Source organism: Nothoprocta perdicaria, unplaced genomic scaffold (genome assembly GCF_003342845.1).
Source record: "Nothoprocta perdicaria isolate Ctin4 unplaced genomic scaffold, notPer1 scaffold_244, whole genome shotgun sequence".
Classification (NCBI taxonomy): Eukaryota; Metazoa; Chordata; class Aves; order Tinamiformes; family Tinamidae; genus Nothoprocta; species Nothoprocta perdicaria.
Window position 1 is genome coordinate 503,909 of NW_020455471.1, and position 21,580 is coordinate 525,488.

General features: G+C 51.6%; 2 protein-coding genes across 2 annotated transcripts; one reads left to right on the top strand and one right to left on the bottom strand.

Moving 5' to 3' along the window:
* Positions 1-3,243: 3,243 nt before the first annotated feature.
* SOX10 (SRY-box 10) lies at positions 3,244-13,734 on the top strand. Its single transcript, XM_026039899.1, has 3 exons — positions 3,244-3,707; positions 10,756-11,021; positions 11,422-13,734. The coding sequence occupies exons 1-3, from the start codon at positions 3,298-3,300 to the stop codon at positions 12,135-12,137; spliced, it is 1,392 nt and encodes a 463-aa protein (XP_025895684.1). The 5' UTR covers positions 3,244-3,297; the 3' UTR covers positions 12,138-13,734.
* A 3,293-nt stretch (positions 13,735-17,027) lies between these two features.
* POLR2F (RNA polymerase II subunit F) lies at positions 17,028-20,936 on the bottom strand. The gene is made up of 5 exons (XM_026039863.1): positions 20,903-20,936; positions 20,734-20,803; positions 20,520-20,650; positions 18,941-19,012; positions 17,028-17,212 (listed from the first exon to the last, which is right to left on the bottom strand). Exons 1-5 carry the CDS (start codon positions 20,920-20,922, stop codon positions 17,122-17,124), a joined length of 384 nt encoding a protein of 127 aa, XP_025895648.1. The 5' UTR covers positions 20,923-20,936; the 3' UTR covers positions 17,028-17,121.
* Between the last annotated feature and the right edge of the window lie 644 nt (positions 20,937-21,580).

Genomic DNA, 21,580 nt, shown 5'->3' on the forward strand with positions numbered 1-21,580 from the left:
AGTGTTTCTCGGTGGTGGCTATCGCCCTGTGGGACAGGCAAGGAACCCTCCCCCTCTCTCCAGCTCTTCCGCTCCGTTGTGGCCATGCCCGCACCCGATACACGGGCTCCTGCCAGCTTAAGGGTGACCCTCGCTGACTGCTGGAAGATTCAGTGAACTCAGCGGCACTGGTGGCTCTGCATCCAGTGGGCTGTGGGCATCTTTGTCTGGCACAGTGAAGGAGTAGCCTTGTCCCAGGCATTTGCCATGTTCTCCTTTCTGCTGGGCAGAGGTTTAGCTGCCAAGTTGCTCCTGTCTGTGTTGTAAGACCCCTTCTTGCAACAATCACAAACACTGTTTGGAGCTTGGATCTCATAACTTGTCCCCTACAAAACCTGAGATTTCCCAGTTGGCCAAGGAACTGGTGTCTTGATTTTGCTTTGCTAGCATCTCCATTGGGTTTTCTCAATGTGTATGGRAAAGGCATCCATATTCACTTCTTCCAAAAGGAAAAAGGCAGAATGTAAAGAGGAGTATTCAAGCCCCCACCCCCTTTTTTACAAAATGGGATAATATGAGCAAAAGAAAGAGAAGAAAAGCAAGAGAGGATTCCTTGAGAGGTTTATTTTGAGTGTGCAAAGTTGTTCTACAACATGGTCTTTAAGCATCTCCATCTGCCACCTGTTTGATGCCAATGACATGCACCAGTTCTCACTCTGAACTCAGTTCAGGGCTCTAGTGAGGTTTTGCTTGTTGCCACCCTACAGTTTCAGAGCTATATTCATACCAGACAGAGGTGCATTTGCAGGGAAAATGATCCTACACTGTCMATCAGGTCTGTAATAACAGCAGCTAGTCCCAGATTTGCTTTGAGTGCATTAGCTCAGATGCTCAACACCATCCTTTGGATTGGTTCTGTTGTGCCCTGTGTTGACAGCCAATATATGCTAGATTTTTCTCACGTAGGGCTTCTGGAGAGAGAAGATCTGCTACAGAAGTTGAGTATATTCTTGAAATCTCATTAAATTACTTGCATTGGATCCCATCCCATTAATCTCTTCTGATGTAGCACTGAATCACCTTCAAGTGGGTTGTCCATTGAAGACTCAGTGGCATGATCTAGGTCTATCTCACCGCTAACTCTGGAAGACCTGGAGTGATGGAGCTTGGATTTTTTTCATGGGCAGCCTTTTGTGGTTAAAGRCTTGGCGCTGTCCTTTGTGAGGCCCAGCGAGTAAAGAAACAATGTGAAGAAGGCAACTATCAGAGGACTTGGAGAGGAAAACAGGGTAGAAATTGAAAGATGTGATGAAGCCTGGTTGTCTTAGATACAGAGCGGAATGCATCGTGACAAACCCATCTCTACAGTGCAAATATCCTCAAAATGATTCAAAATGATACCAACTGTCCAACAAYGAAGTATTTTCCCTGAATCTAGTATCCCTTCATATGCAAAAGATCCTTGAAATCCTCTATCTCCTTCCCTACCCTGCAGGAGCAGGTCTTCAAATCAGGAGGCCCCTTTTGGCAGCATACTGACCTTGAAGACCCTGSACAGATTACTGCAACACACTTGGGTCCCCATGAGATGCTGTGACTGATGACTCTTTGGGAGCATCCAGGGAACCAGGCCTCATACGAGCAAAYGTGTTGGCTGAAGGAAGGAGAGAGCACCTGGCTCGAAGACACATCACCATCATTCTCACTCACCCCACATGGGCTCCCTTCCTGCACCTAGCTGCCCCCAAACTCCTGAGCTTAACCCTCTAGTGTGATCACAACTGCAGCCACGATGCTGGGAGTCGCTCAGYGAGTTGGCTGCAATTTTCATGGAGAAGCTGGCGCCAGGGAAAGTGAGGAACGTGCGTGCACCCGAGGTGGGGTGGGGGGCTGCCCGTGTCCCCTCCCCGCCGCCACCAACTGACTGTATTCTGGCTCTGAGGAGTGCTTAGCTCCACCTTCCGCCCTTCCCTCCCCCGGTGCTAAGCAGCAAAGCCTGCAAGAGACGTCCAGCCAGGGTATTAGTAAAAACCAAGCCTCCCTCTAGGAATGGCACTTGCCTGAGAGCCTCCCCGCGCAGCGCTCCTGTAAGCCGCCAGGGCTCGGAGGAGAGAACACAGGGGCTATTGGGATACAAATTACAGCCCTCGCTGGATTTGCCAGGCACGCCGGCCAGCAACGTAAGTTTTCCTACCTGAGCTCGCTCACACACACGCACACACTTTTGCGCTCACTCACCCTTTTTTTTTTTCCTACTTTCTGTTACTTTTTCAATTTTTTTAGCAAGGGTCCTTTCTTCTTTTTTTTTTTCCTTTCTTTTTTTTTTTTTTTAATTTCTGGATGATGGGATAGAATGGGATAGAGAGGCCTTTATCCTCAGAGTGCGTCTTTTCCGAAGTGGGGAACTGCTGCATGGTGGCAGCGATTTTCAGAGGTGACCGCAAACAGAGTGAGAGAAGGATGAGTATATGGGGCAGGCAACTCAAATCCTTGGCTTTTCTCAAAGGAAGTTAAACTTTCTATGTATGAACCTATGTGTGTATATATATATGTGTGTGTGTGTGTATATATATGTACATGCATACACATACACGCATGTTGGAGAGATGTATTTTAAGTATTTGGCTCATGACCTGAGATGAGGTGGGTGAGGGATGGGTGTTTGTATAAGGGCACTTTCCTCCGCCAGGATAKGGGTTGCTGTATGCTGATGCACAGCACTTGCTGGCTTCCCTGCCATGCYGTGTCTCCTGCTCAGCTTCTCCTGTAGCTGGAGATAGGTTTGTTCTGGTTTATCAATACATCTGCTGGCGCGCCGTCTCCCACGACTCCCCAGTGCACCGTGCTAGCATTTCAAGGCAAGTCTTAAAAAGAAAGGGTCGCTTCCTGACACAAGTTTTGCAGCTGCTCCCCCATCCTGCTTCCCATCCATGTCTCTATCCTTTCGGGTTCCTCTTATTCTTTCTGTCCTCAGCATCCCCAGGCAGCTGCCGCAGGCCCCTCTATAAATGTAAGATCCGGACTATTGCAGAGATAGAGAGCTTTCAATTAATCAGYGGCCCCAACCCGTTCCCACCCCCATTGATCACGGGTTTTGTGGTGTGAATCGCAATTGCTTTGCTTGCACTTTTATCAAGTGGTCCCCGTCTCGTGGTCAGCTCTTCGGAGAGTTTGGAGTCCCTTTTAGGTTTGGTTTTTGCTCTTCCATTTCTCTTTTTTTTTTCGTCTTTCCTTTCTTTCCTTTGTTTTTGTCTTCCTCCCTCCCCTGCCCAGTGAGAAGAAGGATACAGAGAAGGAAGAGAGGGCTCAAGAGCAATAATGGCTGATGATCAAGACCTTTCAGAGGTGGAGATGAGCCCAGTAGGCTCTGAAGACCACCACTGTCTCTCACCAGGACCCTCCATGGCATCAGACAACTCTCCTCACCTTGCTGGCTCTGGAAACGGAGAGATGGGCAAGGTCAAGAAGGAGCAGCAAGATTCAGAGGCGGATGATGACAAATTCCCTGTGTGCATCCGAGAGGCAGTCAGCCAGGTGCTGAGCGGCTATGACTGGACCCTGGTACCTATGCCTGTTCGGGTCAATGGAAGTAACAAGAGCAAACCCCATGTCAAGCGCCCCATGAACGCCTTCATGGTATGGGCACAAGCTGCCCGCCGGAAACTGGCTGACCAGTACCCGCACCTCCACAACGCGGAGCTCAGTAAGACCTTGGGCAAGCTCTGGAGGTAAGACAGGCAGAGAGAGGGGGAGCATGATGCTGAGGCGTTGTAGAGAGGACTGTGTGGTCATGTGGAAGGATGGAGATGGGGTTAAGGGGTTGTCTCTTGACTGGGGAATGGGGCAAATATCGTTGTTAGATATTGTGAAAGCGTCCACTGTAGAGCTCACCTCCATCCCTCACGGCAGCCCTTATCTTGTTTTTCCATTATTTTTCCTTCTAACTTTGCCTGGTGTCCTTTCTTCCTGACTCAGTATTCTCTACTCCTGGTCCTTGCCTGGAAATAACTGTCTGGCCATCAGGGGAGATCTGTTTTTCTTAGCTCACCTTTGTTGGTTGAAATTGCTCACTAACAGGAACTGGACTGAGCCCTATCAAACTTAAGTCACTTCCAGTTGCCTCAAGCCTATTTAAACACGTGTCCCAGCACTAACAGGGATTATCTTCTGCACAGTGCCATAGGGCAAGTGGGAAATTAAGTTATGGCAGATGAGAAAAGTCAGGGAAAGGGAGGAGTGCTTGGAGGCCGATGATTGCCCGCAGACCTGGCTGTCTCGTGATCCCAGTTTTGGCAGGCCACGCAGGGTCAGCAAGTGGGAACATTTATGCAAGAGGAGACCCTGCTAGAAAAGAAGAGGGGGAAGGAATGCAGGAAAGAGATGAAACGGTATCTCTCTAGCTACATATCCTAGGCACAGTTGATCCTTTATCTCTGAGCAGTGTTGTCAGCAAGGCGGCTCTCTGGAAGACTACAGCACTCAACAAACCTGAAATGTTCACCTCCTTAGCAGGCTCTCCTGTGACACATTGGTTCAAACTGGCACCAATTTCCTTTTGTCTCTGGAGGGGGATACCCTTTTCTTCTAGCCAGCACACACACGTGCTCTTCCCTTTGGCCCTTCCATTTTGTTAGCACCTGTTTAGATTTTAGCTTTGTGCAGCTCTTCATGCCTTTTCCATACCCTCCCTCTCCGAACCTCTTCTCCTATCTCTGGAAAAGCCAGTGCCAGAGGGACTGATGGGATGTGCAGAGAGATAGCGGCAGGCCTGCAGGTGTGCACGTATGTGTGGGATGTGTGCGTGCACAGAGAGCCGCCGCACACGAGCAGCGCATGTAGGGTAGCTGTTCTCCTTCCTTCCCATCCGACAATCTCCACAAATAGCCCAACACGCAATTATAAACACTTTATGCTGCAAGGCCAGGGTTACCCAGCACCCTCACCCTCTTTGCTCTGCACAAGCAAACACGAATCATGGCTATCAGCCTCATGTGAACAGGCTCTCTTGTGCCCTTTCCAGATCCAATGGCATTTTTCAGGAGGGAGCCCTCAGTCTTGGATAAGGAAAGAGACATTTCTTCCAGATAGAAGCAAAATGCATCCTATTCATCAGCCAATGCCCAAGTCTCCTTCTGACTTCAAACCTTCTTGCCCACAAGGCAGAAGCATGTCCTTAGGCCTGTATCGCCCCATTTACCCCAAACCATCAGTGTTTAGTGCAACTCAAGCAAAGGATTGCTTTGAAAAGTTGAAGACAGGGGATGATCACAGTCTTCCCTGCTAATGGCCTTTCCTGCCTTTCTGTTTTGTTCTCTGCTATATTCCCTTTTCCACAGCAGTTATTCCAACCTCAAACCATGCCATCAGCCCTAGACACAGGCAAAATGATGATCCTTAGTTCTCATCCAGCCTTTTGCCTCCATTTTGATAGGCAGCTGGTTTGCTCTGTTGTTCCCTGTAYTGGTTACCCCCCCGATGGAGCCATCATCTCCCAGTGTCCCCTCACCATCCTCTTCCATTCATGTCTTCATTAACTATCTCCTTTATACTTTGCCTCTCACTCCTCCACTTCCAACTACCYTTGGTTCCCCTTTCGTACATCTTCATGTCTGAATCTATGGCAGAAGGGTGGGTGCTCGCGGAGAGAAATGACATCTTTCTGTTAAAAAGTGTTATTTGAAGATATTGTGCCTTTGTTGCAAAATATTTCTGTATTTTATAGGCCTGGCTGCCCTTCAAACACTCTGTTTCCTGTAAAAATATATCAGAAAAGTTCTCTGTAGCTATTACAGAGACACAAAACTCTACCTTTGGCGACATTAGAATACCTGACTAGCTTCCTATTCCCACGGCATGGCTCCCACGGCAATGTGAACTCAGCCTAATGAGACTGTTCTAGCCGAGGGATGCTGCTGTCAGTAGAAAGCAGAGGTCCCACAAGGACCCCCTGGCATTTCTTAGGCCATCCTGTGGCCAGAAAGTGTGTCTGTCATGTGGAGAAGCTTGTAGGATCAGATCTGGGGCTGTGACTATTGAATGCTGCTGGGTTTTTAACCCAGCTGCTCTTACTGAGCGTGTCTCCTTTCTGAGTCACCGCCATTAGCACGGATCGCGGCTTTCGGTGCTTTGTCGGCCTGTATGGGACAGCATGGCAGAATAAGCTGGGGTTAGTGTGCAGGCGTCGGTCGACATCTGACTTGGTAGAACTGCCTGCATGTGTCTTTCTGGGAGTGTGAGGGGGAAAAATGAGCCCACAAAAGTCCAGGCGAGGTGCCTTAAAAGCTACCAGGACTGTAGCTGTGAGTCAACCCAACGTAGCCTTGCAGCCATGTTACTGCTGGGTYGTCCTCCTTTCGGCTCCCGCTGGCGCTTGTCCCACATGCTGTTTGGTCTATGCTGTCCCCAGAGTAGAGCTCCTTTGTGTTGTCACAAACTGAGAGCAGCCAGATGGAGTTCTAGATGGCTCAGTCTCAGGGTCTCTGCAACGGGCCGTAGCTATTCACACATCCCCACCCTTCTAAGATGGCCACACAAACCTCATGGTCTAAACGGCCAGTTGCTTCAGAAAATGTGGGCTCTCTAGACTATATTTCCATGTAGGCTGAGAAAAAAGTGCACTGGCAGGATGTGTGAGACAGAGAAATGGGAATTAGAGCTAGTGATCACGGACAGTGTTTGGAAACAACCCTTAAACCAAATGTGTATCCAGCAACTAGTGCTGGGTAGGTATGGCAGAGGCTCGAAAGGGGACTGAAAAACCTTCTTTAAAGACACCTAGTAGATGGAGCAACAACCCAGCGCTGTCTTACCCGCTGCTGTGCAAACCAGATTCAAGCAGCGCAGGCAGCTGGGGGCGGGCGACTGCTGTGTGCAGGCCTGGAGCCGTGTTTGCTCACGGGGCTTGCGGGCTCCAGCGCTGCGCCGCAGAAAGCGCTGGGGAGCTGCTGCCTATGAAAGGTGCCATTCTGCAGGAGACAGAGGGAGGCAAACAGGGAGCCAGAGGGAGCTGCTGCGGCCGGCAGCGCTGCCACATTGCATCAGTGTTATGTGGAGAAATGTCCCCTGGGGCCATTGCGGGGGCGGGGGGCAGAAGGAGCWGGGAGAGGAGGGGGTTTGGGCTTCAAACCTCTCTTCATCCTCTCCCCACTTCACACGCACTCCTATGCCAGACTCAGGAGGAGGCTTGAGAGAAAGAAGCTGCCACAAGCAGGGGATGAAGGGTGAGAAGGCCATCTCCAACCGCTGGCAAAGCAAGGAGTACATGCTGCCCATGGCAGTAGGCATCGCTGTGACCCATGAAGGAAGGCGGGGGGTTGCCAGATGCTCAGTCGAGACAGCCTGCAGCCCCTCCAGCTCCAGCCACCACCACAGTCTCCATGGGCCCAAGCGCTAGGTGAGGAGAGCTGTGAGACTCTCCTCCATGAGACCCTCCTCTTTGTTTGGGTCATGGTACCTGTTTGGTCCTGAGGACTAGAGCCAGCAGTRCTGGAGAGCTTACAGTTCGGTCCACCTCTCACCAGTTTGTACCCACTTTGTGTGTGAGGTGAGCATTCAAGGAGACAAACAAACTAAAAAGGAGGTGGAGGCTGAAGGAAAGGGGAGGAGAAGAGRAAGAWGACAAAGGGAGGGTTTTTGTGCTTGGCGATCACTAGAGCTCGCCGTGGTGGCTTTCCTTCCCTGCAGCGAGACAGGGAGCAGCTCTCAAATGGAGGCCGGCTGCTGAAAAAATGTCGGCATGACTCGAAGCCAAAATGCCAAGCAGCACCATCTCCAGGGCTGAAAACAAAGGGGATGCGGGAAGAAGGGGGCAGTGAGGAGCTGAAGACAGTGTGGGGAGGGGCGAGAGGACCCCGTGAAGGGATCTTTGTATCTGGGTGGCAGCACATGCTCTAGTTTCCCGCACCCTGCATCACCTAGGCAAAGTGCCCAGGGAACAGGGTCATGCCCGCGAAGTCAGGAGCTGCGGACGTGCAAGGGAGCCCGCCCAGATGTTTTTCTTCCAAGTCAGCTCTCATCTTGCATCAGCCATGCTGGGAGATGACCAACTCCTTCACTGCCATAGTGACTCATCGGCAGCTGAGGCATGGGGAAGAGCCAGGCCTCGGGCCGCCATTTCCGTACCCTGGCACGCAGTGGCCTCCCATTGCAATGCTGGGCCGTAAAAAGAGGCTGAAAGAGATGGCTGGAAAGATTTTAGCCCTTCTTTCTCCTCCCAAAGCAGGGTGCCTGCAGGTTCCCCCTTTCCTCTGGGCTCAAGGTTGAGCATTTGGTGCTGGATCGGATGGAGAGGACGCAGTTAAGCCCTGTTAGAGCTTTGCCCATTTTTATTCCCCTGCCCATGTGAGACTCCTCCACAGTATCAACTGGGGAGCGTCGGGGGACAGGACCCAGGAGGGGGAGGGCAGGAAATAAGTGAAATCTAAATCCCCCAAATCTCCTGGCCTTTGCCTGCTCGCACCAGTTTCACTTTGCTAAAGCCGATTTGAGTTCTGATCCCAGTGGGAGGGAGGAGGGAGTAGGGAGACTTGGAAAGGAGAAGACAAAGATGTGGGGAGTGGACTTTTTTTGCTGTTCTGCTGGGGGCACTGCTAATGAGCTGCTCTTGAGGGGAGACGAGGTGAGGAACCTGGCAGAGATCAGAGGGCAGAGATTTGACTCTTGGATAACTTCAAGTGACTCTTGTTCAGGTCATCCCTGAGACAGTTCTGGAAAGCTGAGCTTTGATCTCCTTTGGCGGCCACATTGGGAGCTCTCAGCTCTTTGCCTGGTGCCTCCCGCAGATCAAAGCTGTGCAGTGTATAGGCCCTTTGCTTTGAGAAACTGAAAGGTTTCTTGTTAGCATCTTGAAAGCTAACTTGTTAGCTCTGGCACCATCTTGTTCGGTAGCATCAACAATTCCAGGCCTGGCTGCCTTGCAGAGAAGTGTCAAGCATTTCAAGGCTGTGGATTTTGCCTCTCTTCTCTGATTTCTCTTCAAGAGAAACCTTTCATCATCTCTTGTGGAGATCAGGTGTTCTGCAAGGATGAAGATGGCGCCGAGGCAAGGTTGCCTCCCAGTTTGTGATGGTTCCAGGAACTGCAAGACCCTTTAGAGCTTGAAGAGCTGTTGCCTCAGACCCGTTAGAAACCTCTTTGGAGCAGTGCAGGGTGAGGGATTAGAGTCCTCTGGAACGTGTGAGCATGGTGCAGGGTGGCAGGAGGGAGACAGGAAAGCTGGTCTTGGATTCATGGTGGCTCAGTTGCTCTAATCTCTGGGATTAAGGCAGTGGTGGAATGCAGTCTGTGGCCATGACCTTCTTCGGCTGCCCGGAGTGACCCTGGGTCGGCACCGTAATGAGCTCCAGACCTTGCCACACACCTTCTGTCTGCTAGCTGGGAAGATGAGGAAGGACATTTARCTGCATAGTCTCTTTAGCCATACCTCATGCCTCTCTTCGAGTGTTCGTTTTTGGCCTGTTTTCTACACTGCCACAGTTTAGCCTAATTGGTCAAATTAGTGTTAATTACTTCAGGAATACCAAGGTACCAACATAGCCTGGCTGGGATTGTTTTTTCCCCATCTCCAGGCATTTCTTTTGTGGAGGGAAAAAGGGGACAGACGTTATTGGAAAATATTTTGCTACTTGGGTGCCCTGTCATTTCTAATCACTGTTTGGGCTACAAACTGTAGGAAAAGACTGGTACCTTTTTTTAGAGCATTGATTTCTGGTTGAAACCAGTATGACTTTGAGTTGCAAGAATATTTGAAAAGAATCATAAAATAAAACCAAAGTACTTCCAACCAAGAAGCTGTTAAAGACCTGTGCAATGCGGCCTAGTCTCTTCAAGCCTTCTGAGCGGTTCTGCCTGCACATTTCATAATATCCTCAGAGATCCTATCTTAACTAGAGCAGCCCATAATCTGCCAGGAATACAGAGAGGGAGTTTGCATTTCTTTACTGCCTTCATCCAGAGATCAAAGCTCATCTATTTCTACAAGGCCCAGAAATGTAGCAGCTATTTTTTCTTTTTTTACAACTAGTAGACTATGTTCAAGTAGAGCTGGACATTCATGTTTCAGGTTTTCACATTACCAACATGTACGGTGAGCAGGAGCCCCAGGAGCGTCAAAAGAAACTCTCCGTTTCCCCCATCTAAATCTTCTTTAATTCTGTTCTAGGATATTGCAAGATACTTAAAATACCAGCAAGCTCCATGCAGCATGGGCCCTGTGGAGCCAACACAAAACACTGATAATTGTGCTCAGTAGCACCTCAAACTCAGAGCAGTGTCTCTGAAAATATGGAAGGTTAAACTGGAGTAAATAAACAATCTGGGAAAAAGCATGAGACACACAGGAGAGACAGCACTCGGAGTAGCAAGGGTGTGACGTGCTAGTTCAGTTTGAGACATGATCCCATCTTCCCTTGATTTGCCCACAGTCTTTGAAAGCAACTTGCCCAGCCTTATTTTACATGAAAGGCCGTATTTGCCTTAGGGGGTGAAACTACATATACGAAAGCACTGAACTTACTGAGGTAAGAATCATAATGTAACTAGAAAAGGAGGTCGCAGTGCTAGCACTGACTAGTGTTAAGGCTTAGTATGAGCAGGAAACGTTAACAATGAGGAGGAAAACGTTGCAGTATTTTCAAGCTCTGCCAACTCTTCTGAGAAACCTCCTAAATGGGGTAACAGCCTTATGCCCATGTTTAAATGCCGTGCTATGTACATGTTCTTGTTCTGACCTACCTGCCCCTCTCCTTTCCCTCCTCTCTTCCGCCTTGGCCTCTGCAGGTTGTTAAACGAAAGCGACAAGCGGCCCTTCATTGAAGAGGCAGAGCGGCTGAGGATGCAGCACAAAAAAGACCATCCTGATTACAAATACCAGCCACGCCGTCGGAAAAATGGCAAGGCCACACAGGGCGAGGGTGAAGGCCAAGTAGATGGAGACGCTGGCGGGGCTACTGCTATCCAGGCGCATTACAAGAGCACCCACCTGGATCACAGACATCCTGGGGAAGGGTCACCCATGTCTGATGGGCACCCAGAACACTCCTCAGGTGAGTCCCAGGTGTCCATAGGTGTATGGACAGGTTACAGCCAACTCAAAGGCTCAAAAAATAAATGTTATCACCTTCATGATATGGCTCACACGTTCCTCATGATTCCAATGAACTTTGTTGGAGTCACCAGTCTGGGGCATGCCTGAGTTTCACAGGCATTTGCATTCCTTCTGTGAGCTAGGGAATCATTCTACCCTCCCTCGTCTTGCAGAAGATAATATAAAAAGGTGCYAGTTTGTTTTTGGCTCTTCTCTCTCCCTTCACTAAAAACTCCAGCTGGGCAGTTGCTGGAGTATGAGGAGGAGTGGAGCTGGCATATGTTATGGTCCAGGTATACATAAAGTGATAACTCACCTTTTCTCTCTCTTTCCTCCTCAAAATATTTTTCACATTGCAGGTCAGAGCCACGGTCCCCCCACACCTCCTACCACTCCCAAGACTGAGCTGCAGGCTGGCAAAGCCGACTCCAAACGTGAGGGGCGTTCTCTGGGAGAAGGGGGAAAGCCACACATTGACTTTGGCAATGTGGACATCGGGGAGATCAGCCATGAAGTGATGTCCAACATGGAGACCTTTGATGTCAATGAATTTGACCAATACCTGCCACCCAATGGACACGCTGGCCATCCAGGCCATGTTGGGGGCTACGCAGCAGCCGCGGCTGCTGGCTACGGCCTAGGGAGTGCCCTGGCTGCAGCCAGCGGACACTCTGCCTGGATCTCCAAGCAACATGGAGTCTCCTTGTCCACTGCCACGTCATCGGTGGTGGACTCCAAAGCGCAGGTGAAAACAGAAGGGTCTGCCCCTGGAGGTCATTACACTGAGCAGCCCTCCACCTCCCAGATAGCTTACACATCCCTTAGTCTGCCTCACTACGGTTCAGCCTTCCCCTCCATCTCCAGGCCCCAGTTTGACTACCCTGACCACCAACCCTCGGGACCCTACTACAGCCATTCCAGCCAAGCCTCTGGCCTCTATTCTGCCTTCTCCTATATGGGACCTTCCCAACGTCCCCTTTACACTGCTATCTCTGACCCTGCACCATCCGTGCCACAGTCCCATAGCCCCACACATTGGGAACAGCCTGTGTATACGACTCTCTCTAGACCATAGGGAATGGGGAACAGTGACCAAAACAGCAACAGAAAGGCTCCGAAGAATCAGCGCAGGCAGAAGAGCCTCCGAACTCCGAGGTCATTCAGTGTCATCCAGCCACCAGAACCCACTGAGTATCCRGAAGTGCCTTTCATGACCCCGGCTATCGCTGGCTCACTCGCCTACAGGAAGGTTTTTCGTCCTTTCGCCCTTTACCAATTCCATGCAGGCCACCCAACTGGCTTGCAACACTTTATTGGCCTTCTAGATGAGGAGGATTCTAGACATGGAGTGATTGGTCTGTGGTGGGTTTCGTTGTGTGCACCCTGGACTGTAAGATAAGAGAGACTCTCCTTCTCCTCCCCAGACTGCTCCAGTGAGTTAGCAAGTGTTTCCAATCGGCTGTAAYGGCCAACTCTTTGTTACCTGCTGTGGGTGAAGGGTGGTTGCTCAGGCACCTTGGTGAACATGTTTTGGGAGGAGTAGTAGGTAGGATGGCACAGCCAGCTTCCTTGAGATCAGTGTTGTGCAGCAGTCCTGCCTAAGATTCACACATGCATGAATCTTGATCCCCGTTGGAAGACCAACTTACGCTTGCTTCCCTGCTGATTTCCACAGCTGCATCCCAGCTTTTCTCCCTGCCTCTCCTCTCCAGCCTTATCCCTGTTTGACCCCACACTCTTTCCTGCATAGAGATTTTAAGGCTTGACTGAACARTACATTGGACTCAGGAACCACATTGTTGGTTTTAGCTTTATTCATCTCGTAGCATGCACATGTATTCCTGTGAGGAGGTATGGGAGAGGCAGAGAGTGCTTTATGGCTCATGAAAGACCTGTGGGCAAATCCTCCTTTCTTACAATTATTCTGAATCACTCATCTGGCATTACTGGTATCTCGGTCCTTTTTAATCTCTCCAGTGTCCCAAACAACCTCCAGCCAAACTTGGCCCTTGCTCTTCCAATGTCTGACTGTGTCTGTGTGAAATATGGAAGGAACAGGAAATCTGCTATTGCATCCAAAACTACAGGCATAAACCTCACCTGCCAACACCCAGAGGTGATTCCAATACTCACTTTGAATCCCTACTCCAAACTCAGACTAGTGGGGTCTGCATCTCTGCTTGTTGGATCGTCGTGTATTCCAGTTTGTCAGCATCTCCCTCCTACCTTTGCTGAGGATGGAAAGATTATTCTCGTGGCTTTAAGCAAGGTAGAAATACACACTTTTGGATAACAGCAAAAAAAATAGGCCTATGAGAGGTGCAAAGGAACTCGTTTTCCCTGTTGTGATTCAAAATGGAAGCATCCAGCTGCCCAGCTCAGATCAACCTCTTTTTTTCAGTCCGACACCTGAGGCCAGTCTGCTTGCTGGCCCCTTGTCTTCTCCAGGACTGGGGTGGTTTGTCATGCCAGGGAGCTAAGTGGCACAAATACGGTTGCAGGAATAGATCACTCCCAGCACTTGACTGCAGAGACATATTGTGGGGCCTTCCAATGGATATTCCAGTCTAGCAAGATAAAATACCTTGGCCAAATGTGGACTGTGATGTGTGCCATCGTTTCCCTCTGCTGATATGACTGTCAGATGCCCTCCTGCCTCCCTTAGTTATGGATGTCCTCTCCTTACGGCATCTGGAAAGATCATGTAGAACGTTTGCTCCCTGTATGCATGTAACCTGTTCCAGCCTTGCCCCCTTATTTATGCAAGTAGCACCTTCCTGCCCCACCTCCCTTTTCCCAGTCTCTATGCTGTCCTAGCACCATTAACTCTGCATTAAACATATGGAATAATAAACTTAAAAGTTTCATTTTCATGTGTCTGCATTTTTTTTACCTCTTTCCTGAAATTCTCTTCCCTCTCTCCGCATAAGGATATGTTTCCTTATGTGTCCCACTACACATACCCTGTGCACAGTTTTCTTTTGCCCATCATTGAAGAGACACAAGCAAAATTCTGGTTGATCTACCAGACTCCTCCCTGGAGATGAAGCATCCACCATTCACAAATACATAGGCTAAAATTGTATAGGATAAAATTCAGCCTGTACAATTAAGCCTGCACAATTCGACCTATCCAGTAAGAACATGTGCTTTGCATGTGCTTCACCCAAGAATTTCTTGGTGTGATTGCTAACACTCTCTAGAATAGGAGCTTGGTCTTTACCAGGTGGTAGATCATATACCTTTAAAAAAAATACCTCTTCCCCACATACACGAACACACATACTTTGAAAGCAACCAAGAATTTCTCTGTACAAAATCAAATAGTCCAGGGCTTCCACAGATTTGAATACAAGCACACATAGAGAGTGTATTCAAGCATACATAGAYTTATACCCTCCTCTTTATTCTCAGGCTCTGGGAGACTATCTGAGGACGTTTGGAAAAAAAAATGTATATTTTGCTCTGCTTAAGAAGGACATCTATCAAGGCCAATGGTACCTAGCTAGGACCCCAGTTAATAAAGAGACTCCAAAATTACTAAAGAGTTCCAAACAATTTCCAGGCAGAGGCATGAGATTCATCCAGTGAATTTGTGTTCACTAGATGCCCTATGAGTAGGGCAAGTAGGATGCCTGGGAACCATGGAGCATATTCAAGGCTTTTTAAAGCTTGCAGCATGGTTCACATGAAGCCCTGTGTAGGGCCTAGAGCGTCRGCAGCGTAACGACTTACTGAGCCGTCATGATGGTGATGACAAGCTAAACAGTTCAATGCAAAGGGCAACCGTGGCCGTTCATTAGGCTGGAGACAAAGTGTTAGCCCAAACTGCGGGCTACAGGAAGAGTCCAGAGGACAATGGCATTGCTGATCAAGTCAGGAGCACCTGTGGGCTGACGGGGAAGCCATGGTGGCACTAGGGGTAGGAAAGGTGACCACATGAGCGGGAAAAAGAAGGRACGTGGTGGGAATGAGCCAAAGAGTGAGAAATGAAAGTCCCTACCCTGACGCAATCATCTTTCTCGAGCTCTTGAAAAAGCAAACCAAGGAAGGGAGCACGTTCTGCCTCAACCATTCTCTAGCAGAAGGGGATGCTTCACCTTGGCCAGGAGTCTCCTGACACGAAGGCAGGACTCCCAACACCACTGGGAGTAGAGGGGTTAATTACTCCTCCTGCAGTCTAGCAGGAGCTGGCCCGGCATGGCATCCTTCCCTATCCCTTTAATCGTATCTGATACAGATGCAAGGCTGGGGAGGGGAGGCGGGTAGGAAACAAAGAAGCCATTTAAAAAAAGGACAAGAAAACGACCCCCGCGCTCCGTGGCGGACGCCAAAACGATTGCACAAAGGCACCATTTCAGGGCTGAAATTTCACCGCACCAACGTGATTAAAGGATTCCACAGAGGGTGGGGGGGAGAGGGCTGAAAGCCACAGTGCTGCAAATTAACCTTTTCTTGGTTAGGACAGCCTGCACCAGGAAGCACTCACGCTCCTCAGGGCCAGCCCCCTTCCCATACCTGCCAGCAGCTCCGCGTCCCCTTTGGCCTGTCATTTTGTCCGGAGACCCGTTCGGCTCTTGCAGTCTTGCCTCCAAAGCCAGCCCCTCCCGTGCACTTCGTAGTCCTGCACCTGAAAACAGCAAGGGACCAGTGCTCTCAGAGGGAACACTAAGAATGACATACGTGGCTCATTACAACAGCCAAGTTGCCAGACACACGGATACAAGCTCTCTGTGGGACGGGGATGCTCACTGGTAGGCACTGAATGCATGTGCAGCATGGAGAACACTTGTTCATATGAGTAAGAACAGTGTTTAACACGTCCTAGTTGGAGAGATTCTTCCTAGAGCAACATCAAGATAGAGCAGCAGGTATCATAGGCTTGCTTTGGGTTTTTGTTTCCTCTTAATTTAAAAGAATTCCAAGGGCGACTTTAAACAGGTAATTGCTTCTAGACGTACTCAGTGTGTTCTGCCCAAGAGCTCAGGTCTTCCTCCCAAGTCTTGGAGCCCATAGAAGACTAAGAAACAAAAACCAGGTAAGGGCTGGCTAGAAGCTCCTGTAGGTTCTGACACGTRCACCCAACCTTTCTCAATCGTAGCAAAGGGGGCTTATGATCTATCCCCTCTGCCCATCATGAACTGAGTGGCGGTRTTTAGAGGGACAAATTATTGAACTTTTACCACACAGCACATCAAAGAAAGGAACTCGAGAGAGCTTAGCTGCTCTGCGGACATCGCCAGATCCACGGGAGCACCTGCGAGGCTCCGAGCGCACTGGCACCCCAAGGACCACGAGCGCAACCGCGCGGCGGGCACCAGCTACCCCGGAACGAGGGCAGGGAGCGCGCGTGGCCGCGGGGCCGGGGCTGGCGAGCGGCGGCGACGGCGCTTCCGGCTGGGCCGCGCTGCTGAAAGGGGATCCCCGGCGCTGATAAGMGGCGGCCGCGGCCAAACAATAGGTGACTTGATGAGAGCTGCTCGGCGATACTCCTGAGAAGCCCCATAGGCAGCTCTGGCCAGAGAGGAAATTGGGGGGTTTCCACAGCAACCTGCCCAGGGCACAAAGGCCCAACTGTCTGGGGGAAGCAATGGAGGTGTCCGGGCGCTCCAGCCTCTGCCCACTTTAAGGAAGGATGGGGTGGAGAGCCAGAGCCTCCCCGCAGCCAAAGWACCTGCGAGATCCTCTTTGTACAACAGGGGTTTAATTGGCTACTGGTCCTGTGAGCGGGGAGGGCTGGCAGTGGAAGAGGAAGCGGCTCCTGCAGCCTTTAGTCTAGCTGAAAGGGATGGGCTTCTCCAAGGAAGAACGCAAGAAAGGCAAGGCACTTTCTAAGCCCACTAACACGGCCCACATCACCTGAACAAAGAACACAGCAAACAGGCCAGGGGAGAGAAGAAACTCTTCTCCCAGGCACGTAGGACAGAGACGAAAAAAGGAAAGAACAAAAACGTTCAGCTAAAAATAGGGCAGTTTACAATTTATTTACACAAATATAAACAAAAATAGAAACATCTGCTGTGGAAGGAAGAACCAAAAGCAACGGCTTTGCAGGCGGATCAGTCTGTGATGATTAATTCATCCACACCCCAGTCCTCGTAGCTCCCGTCTGGCAGGTATCGGCGGATGATGATGGGGATCTTGCGCGCTCTGAGGAGAGGACAGAGAGGTGAATGGAAATGCCACAGCCTTCACTTCACCCTTCCAGCAACCAACAGGAATCCCAGTAGGGTCTTAGAGGCTTCAGGAAGCAATTTGGGTTTCCCTGGAAGATCTGCGTAGCACCAGTGCTTTGCATTATATAGCACGGGACATCCCAACAACCCCGTCTTGTAGCTGCAAAGCACGGAGCGACCTTGAGGCCCAAAATAAAGACCTGCACAAGTCAGCCATCCACTGCTAACACGGAAATGGCACCCTGGGATCTCAACCACTAGGAGCCCACACCAAACATCTAATGAGGATAYGGGGCAGAAGGAGGAGGAAATGAGGGGACTCAAAGTATAAATCCACTACTTGTTTGATGGAAAAGGCAGGAAAGACTTTTTTTTCCCCACACAAGTCACTGCAGAAGTGGCAGAATTCCAAGAACGTGCACAAGAAGTAATGACATTTACAGTGGGTTTTACACTCTAGGCATCCAAAGTATCAATTACACTGCAAGAAGGATACATGAAATTGGTGCTATTCAGACACTAAAGCAGGCTGCCATGGGGGTGGAACACTGCATCTGCTAGTGGCATTTCCCATTAAAAAACAAGGCAAGGCTGAGCACAGTTTAAGTCACTGAGGGCAGATTTAAGTCAGCAGAATGTAATTAAGCAGCCTGGAATGTAACCGGGGCATCAGGTTTTCRACCATATCAGTCTTGGAAAGTAATGCAGCATCTTTAATGACCCTAAGCATTCCGCAGTTGCTTCTCCCTTATGCCAAGTATTATGATTGAATTCTGGCACCGAACAGGACGTCCCTGTATTTCCTGCCAGGCCCTGACTCCTTTCCAGAGCTCGGGCTGGCGACAGTGACCAGGCTGAGCCTGCAGATCCGACAGGGAATGGGACCTAAGGAGGTTTTGGCAACGACAAAGGAGCTGTGATAAGGAGGCAAATCCACAAGAGCAACTGCAATGCACCGAGAGATGGTGAGAGTAGAGGGACAATTCCCTTCAAGAATAGGAATTTAATCAGTAAAGGAGTCTACTCTGCTTGAAAAATGCTGGCGTGTGGTCTAGCAGGTCACTGACCGTACTGGGGAACCGTGGACCRGCAGGGAGCTTTGCTGTGGAAAGGTGGGCTGTAAACAGCCACCCAGAGGCTGCCCCTACTCCRCCCAGAAAGGCTGTGACTGTGTTTGTTTCATCTCTGTGCAACACATCCTGGTAACCAGATAAAAACCCCCTTTCTAACATGGAGGCAGGAAGCAGGGATGGGTCTTTTGCAAGCACAGTACGCCAAGCATGGAAGGATGCAGAAAGAGAAGGTTCTTAACAGGGTTTCATCATCACAGATCTGGTCTGTGTTTTACTTTTGTCAGCATTTCATTTCAGCACAGGTTTGTTCAGAYGGCTGCTCAGCATTAGTTCCTCTCAAGGAATTAAAGCGACTCCAGCAAGACGGGAGACTTGGGCTCTCACAAACCTGAAAAACACCTGGACTCTCAAATAGAAGACGTCAGGGTTCTGCAGCACTTTGCCAGAGCTCCCAGGCTGGCAGCGAGCAGCGCCCAAGCTACCTGCAGCTGGGGAGAGGTCCCCACATGGAACTGGGGACAGTGTCTGCAGTGTTCGCTGTCAGAGCGGTGCACAAGCCACACAGCATAAGCTGCTASGTGCTAGGGCGAGGACTACCTGCTAGATACAGTCCCAAAGGCGAGACTTACTTGAGCTCCTTCATGGCGATCAGCAAGGGGTCTGTCTCGCCCTCCAGCTCCACCATCACCGGGGCGCACATCCTGCGTGGGAAGAGCAGCCGTCAAGCAGGGAACACGCAGAGAGGCGACAACCAAGCACGTGTCTGTGTCCCTCGCCCACAGGGCAGCTGAGCAGCAGAGTGGAACACCACCTTGGCAAACCCAAGCTGGAATTTTATCCACTCTGGGAAGCARTTTGCCCTCCTCTGAGCGTGCAGTGGCAGCACCAGTTTCAGCAGATGCAGGCTGGCTATGGAACGAGCGTTTACTTGAATGCTCTTCTTGGCCTGGCCCTCAGCAGCAGCTGGGGCTTTGCACTTAGTCAAAGCCACATCCTCCTGGAGTCATCCTGGGCCGTGGGTAAACGCGGGGAAGGAAGGAAGAAGTTCTAAAATTAACCCACTGAAGAGGGCGGAAACACTATAAAAATGGGCCTGGCATCTGCAATTCCACCMCAGCTCTTACTTCCTGACCTATTCATATTCTCCAGGCTTTAACTGGGGGAAAAGGAGAGGGCTGGTTTTATGATGCACTATTTCCAGGAGGAAAAAAAATAAATAAATAAAAGAAAAAGGCATTTTGCAGAGGGTTGAGCAGCAGGGCTGGCGGGGCTGACTGTTATCTGYCCTCCTCAGCAGCAGCAGGGAACAGCAGCTCCCGTTATGCCTGGACGAGGCCACTGGGGGCTGCTGCTGGCCTGGATTCTGAGGGCAGAGGCTCTCCTGAGGCAGGACCCGGCGCCGGAGCCTGGATTAGAGGCCTGGCACAGACCCCCCGCAGCTCCCCCCTTTCTCCGGCCTTCTACCAGCTGAGGGGCTGCACACAGAACAGCTTCACCAAGCGGGAGGCAAAATGAGGCCTAAGGAAAGGTGTGATCACCACTGAGGAGCTTCTAGACGAGGCTCCTGTGAAGGGGCAGCRTTATTCTGAGGGTGGAGGTAACCTGGAGAAAAGCGAGATGCGTTTTCAGACGAGCTTCACAAACGTTTACAGACAGCCCAGGGCAGGGTCTTCCGACAGGCAATATTCAAACTGCCCTGGGTGAATGGAAGACGTTGGGAGCAGCCAGCCCTAAGAGCCCTTAAAAGAGACCTTAAATACCACTGCACGTTACAAACAGGGCCCCACTCACTGAAATGCTTTAGAAACACGTAGCTTGCTGCAACACAACTGCAGTCTGAAAGGAAGTCAAGACCATTAGGCTTAAACCCTGCAGCCCAATTTTGGAAATTTTTTGGAAAATTTTGGAAAAATCCAAAAGACTGGGACGTTTGTCCCCTCGAATTTTGSCTCTCGCAAACAGTTTCTATGGCTTCCAGCCCAGACTCACTCACCTTATGARAGGCAGAGATGGGGACCCCTCTCCCAGGCCAGGGGCAGGTGCGGAGCCACCCCAGCGCCGGCCACGGGAGGAGACGGGGCCCTCACCCGCGCCCCACGGCTGCGCGGCGCACAGGGACGGAGGCCCCAAAGCCCGGGGGCCACGCAAGGCGCATCCCGGTGTATCCCGGGGAAGGGAGCGAGGGCCGGCGCGGCGGGCGGTACTCACGCGATCTGGAGGGCGCGCGTGCCCAGCACCCGCGCCCGCTCGTACTTGGTCATGTAGGGGGTGGTGATGCGCTTCTGGTTGGCCTGCTGCCGCTCGCCCGAGGGCAGGATCTCCACGTTCTCCTGGCCCTCCTGCGAAGGGCAGCGCGGGGCGGGCAGCGCGGCGCGGCCGGGGCCGGGCCGGGCCCGCCGCCGCCGCCAGGCCCCGCTCCCACCTCCTCGGCGTTCTCCAGGTCCTCGAGCCCCTCGTCCTCCTCCACATCGTCGAAGTCGTCGCCGTCGAAGCTGCGGGCGGACACGGAGGTCGCCGGGCGGACACGGAGGTCGCCGCGCGCCCCCCCCCCCCCCGCCCGCCCCTCCCTGCGCGCGCGGCCGCGCTCTCACTTGTCCTCGTTGTCCGACATGCTGCCGCCGCGCCGCGCCGCCCAACGCCCCTCACTTCCGGCGCCGCGCCGTGACGTCGCGGAAGTCGCCCGGCCTCCCCGGGGCGGTGGCCGACAGCCCCGCCCACTTCTACGCGGCCCAATCCCAGGCCGCCCCGCCCACGCGTCGCCATGGAGACGGGGGGACTCGTTCTTGCGCGGTTCCTCTTCCCTTCTCTTTCCTGATTGGCTCCGAGGGCGTCTTCTCCCGTGGCGTCAGAGCGCCGCGCTGTGACGTCAGGCGGTGGGCAGGTGAGGGGGGAGCCGCAGGGCCTGGGGGGGCTGCGGGGGCGGCGCCTGTGACGTCACCGGCTGCTGCAGGCCCTGGAAGGGCAGCGCCTGTGACGTCACTTGCCCAGGGGGTCCCTGGAAGGGCAGTGCCTGTGACGTCACTCGTCAAGGGGTCCCTGGAAGGGCGGTGCCTGTGACGTCACTGCAGTGTCCCTGGAAGGGCGGTGCCTGTGATGTCACTCGTCAAGGGGGGTCCCTGGAAGGGCGGTGCCTGTGACGTCACTGCAGTGTCCCCGGAAGGGCAGTGCCTGTGACGTCACATGTCAAGGGGTCCCTGGAAGGGTGGTGCCTGTGACGTCACTTGTCAAGGGGTCTCTGGAAGGGCGGCACCTGTGACGTCACTGCAGCG

Bases quoted from the DNA above. Each gene is read 5' to 3' on its own strand.
- SOX10 (XM_026039899.1), top strand. From the start codon at position 3,298: ATGGCTGATGATCAAGACCTTTCAGAGGTGGAGATGAGCCCAGTAGGC. The intron at 3,708-10,755 runs GTAAGACAGGCA...TGGCCTCTGCAG, and splicing joins ACCTTGGGCAAGCTCTGGAG to GTTGTTAAACGAAAGCGACA. The intron at 11,022-11,421 runs GTGAGTCCCAGG...TTCACATTGCAG, and splicing joins GCACCCAGAACACTCCTCAG to GTCAGAGCCACGGTCCCCCC.
- POLR2F (XM_026039863.1), bottom strand. From the start codon at position 20,922: ATGTCGGACAACGAGGACAA. The intron at 20,804-20,902 runs GTGAGAGCGCGG...GTCCGCCCGCAG, and splicing joins ATGTCGGACAACGAGGACAA to CTTCGACGGCGACGACTTCG. The intron at 17,213-18,940 runs GTAAGTCTCGCC...TCCTCTCCTCAG, and splicing joins ATCGCCATGAAGGAGCTCAA to AGCGCGCAAGATCCCCATCA.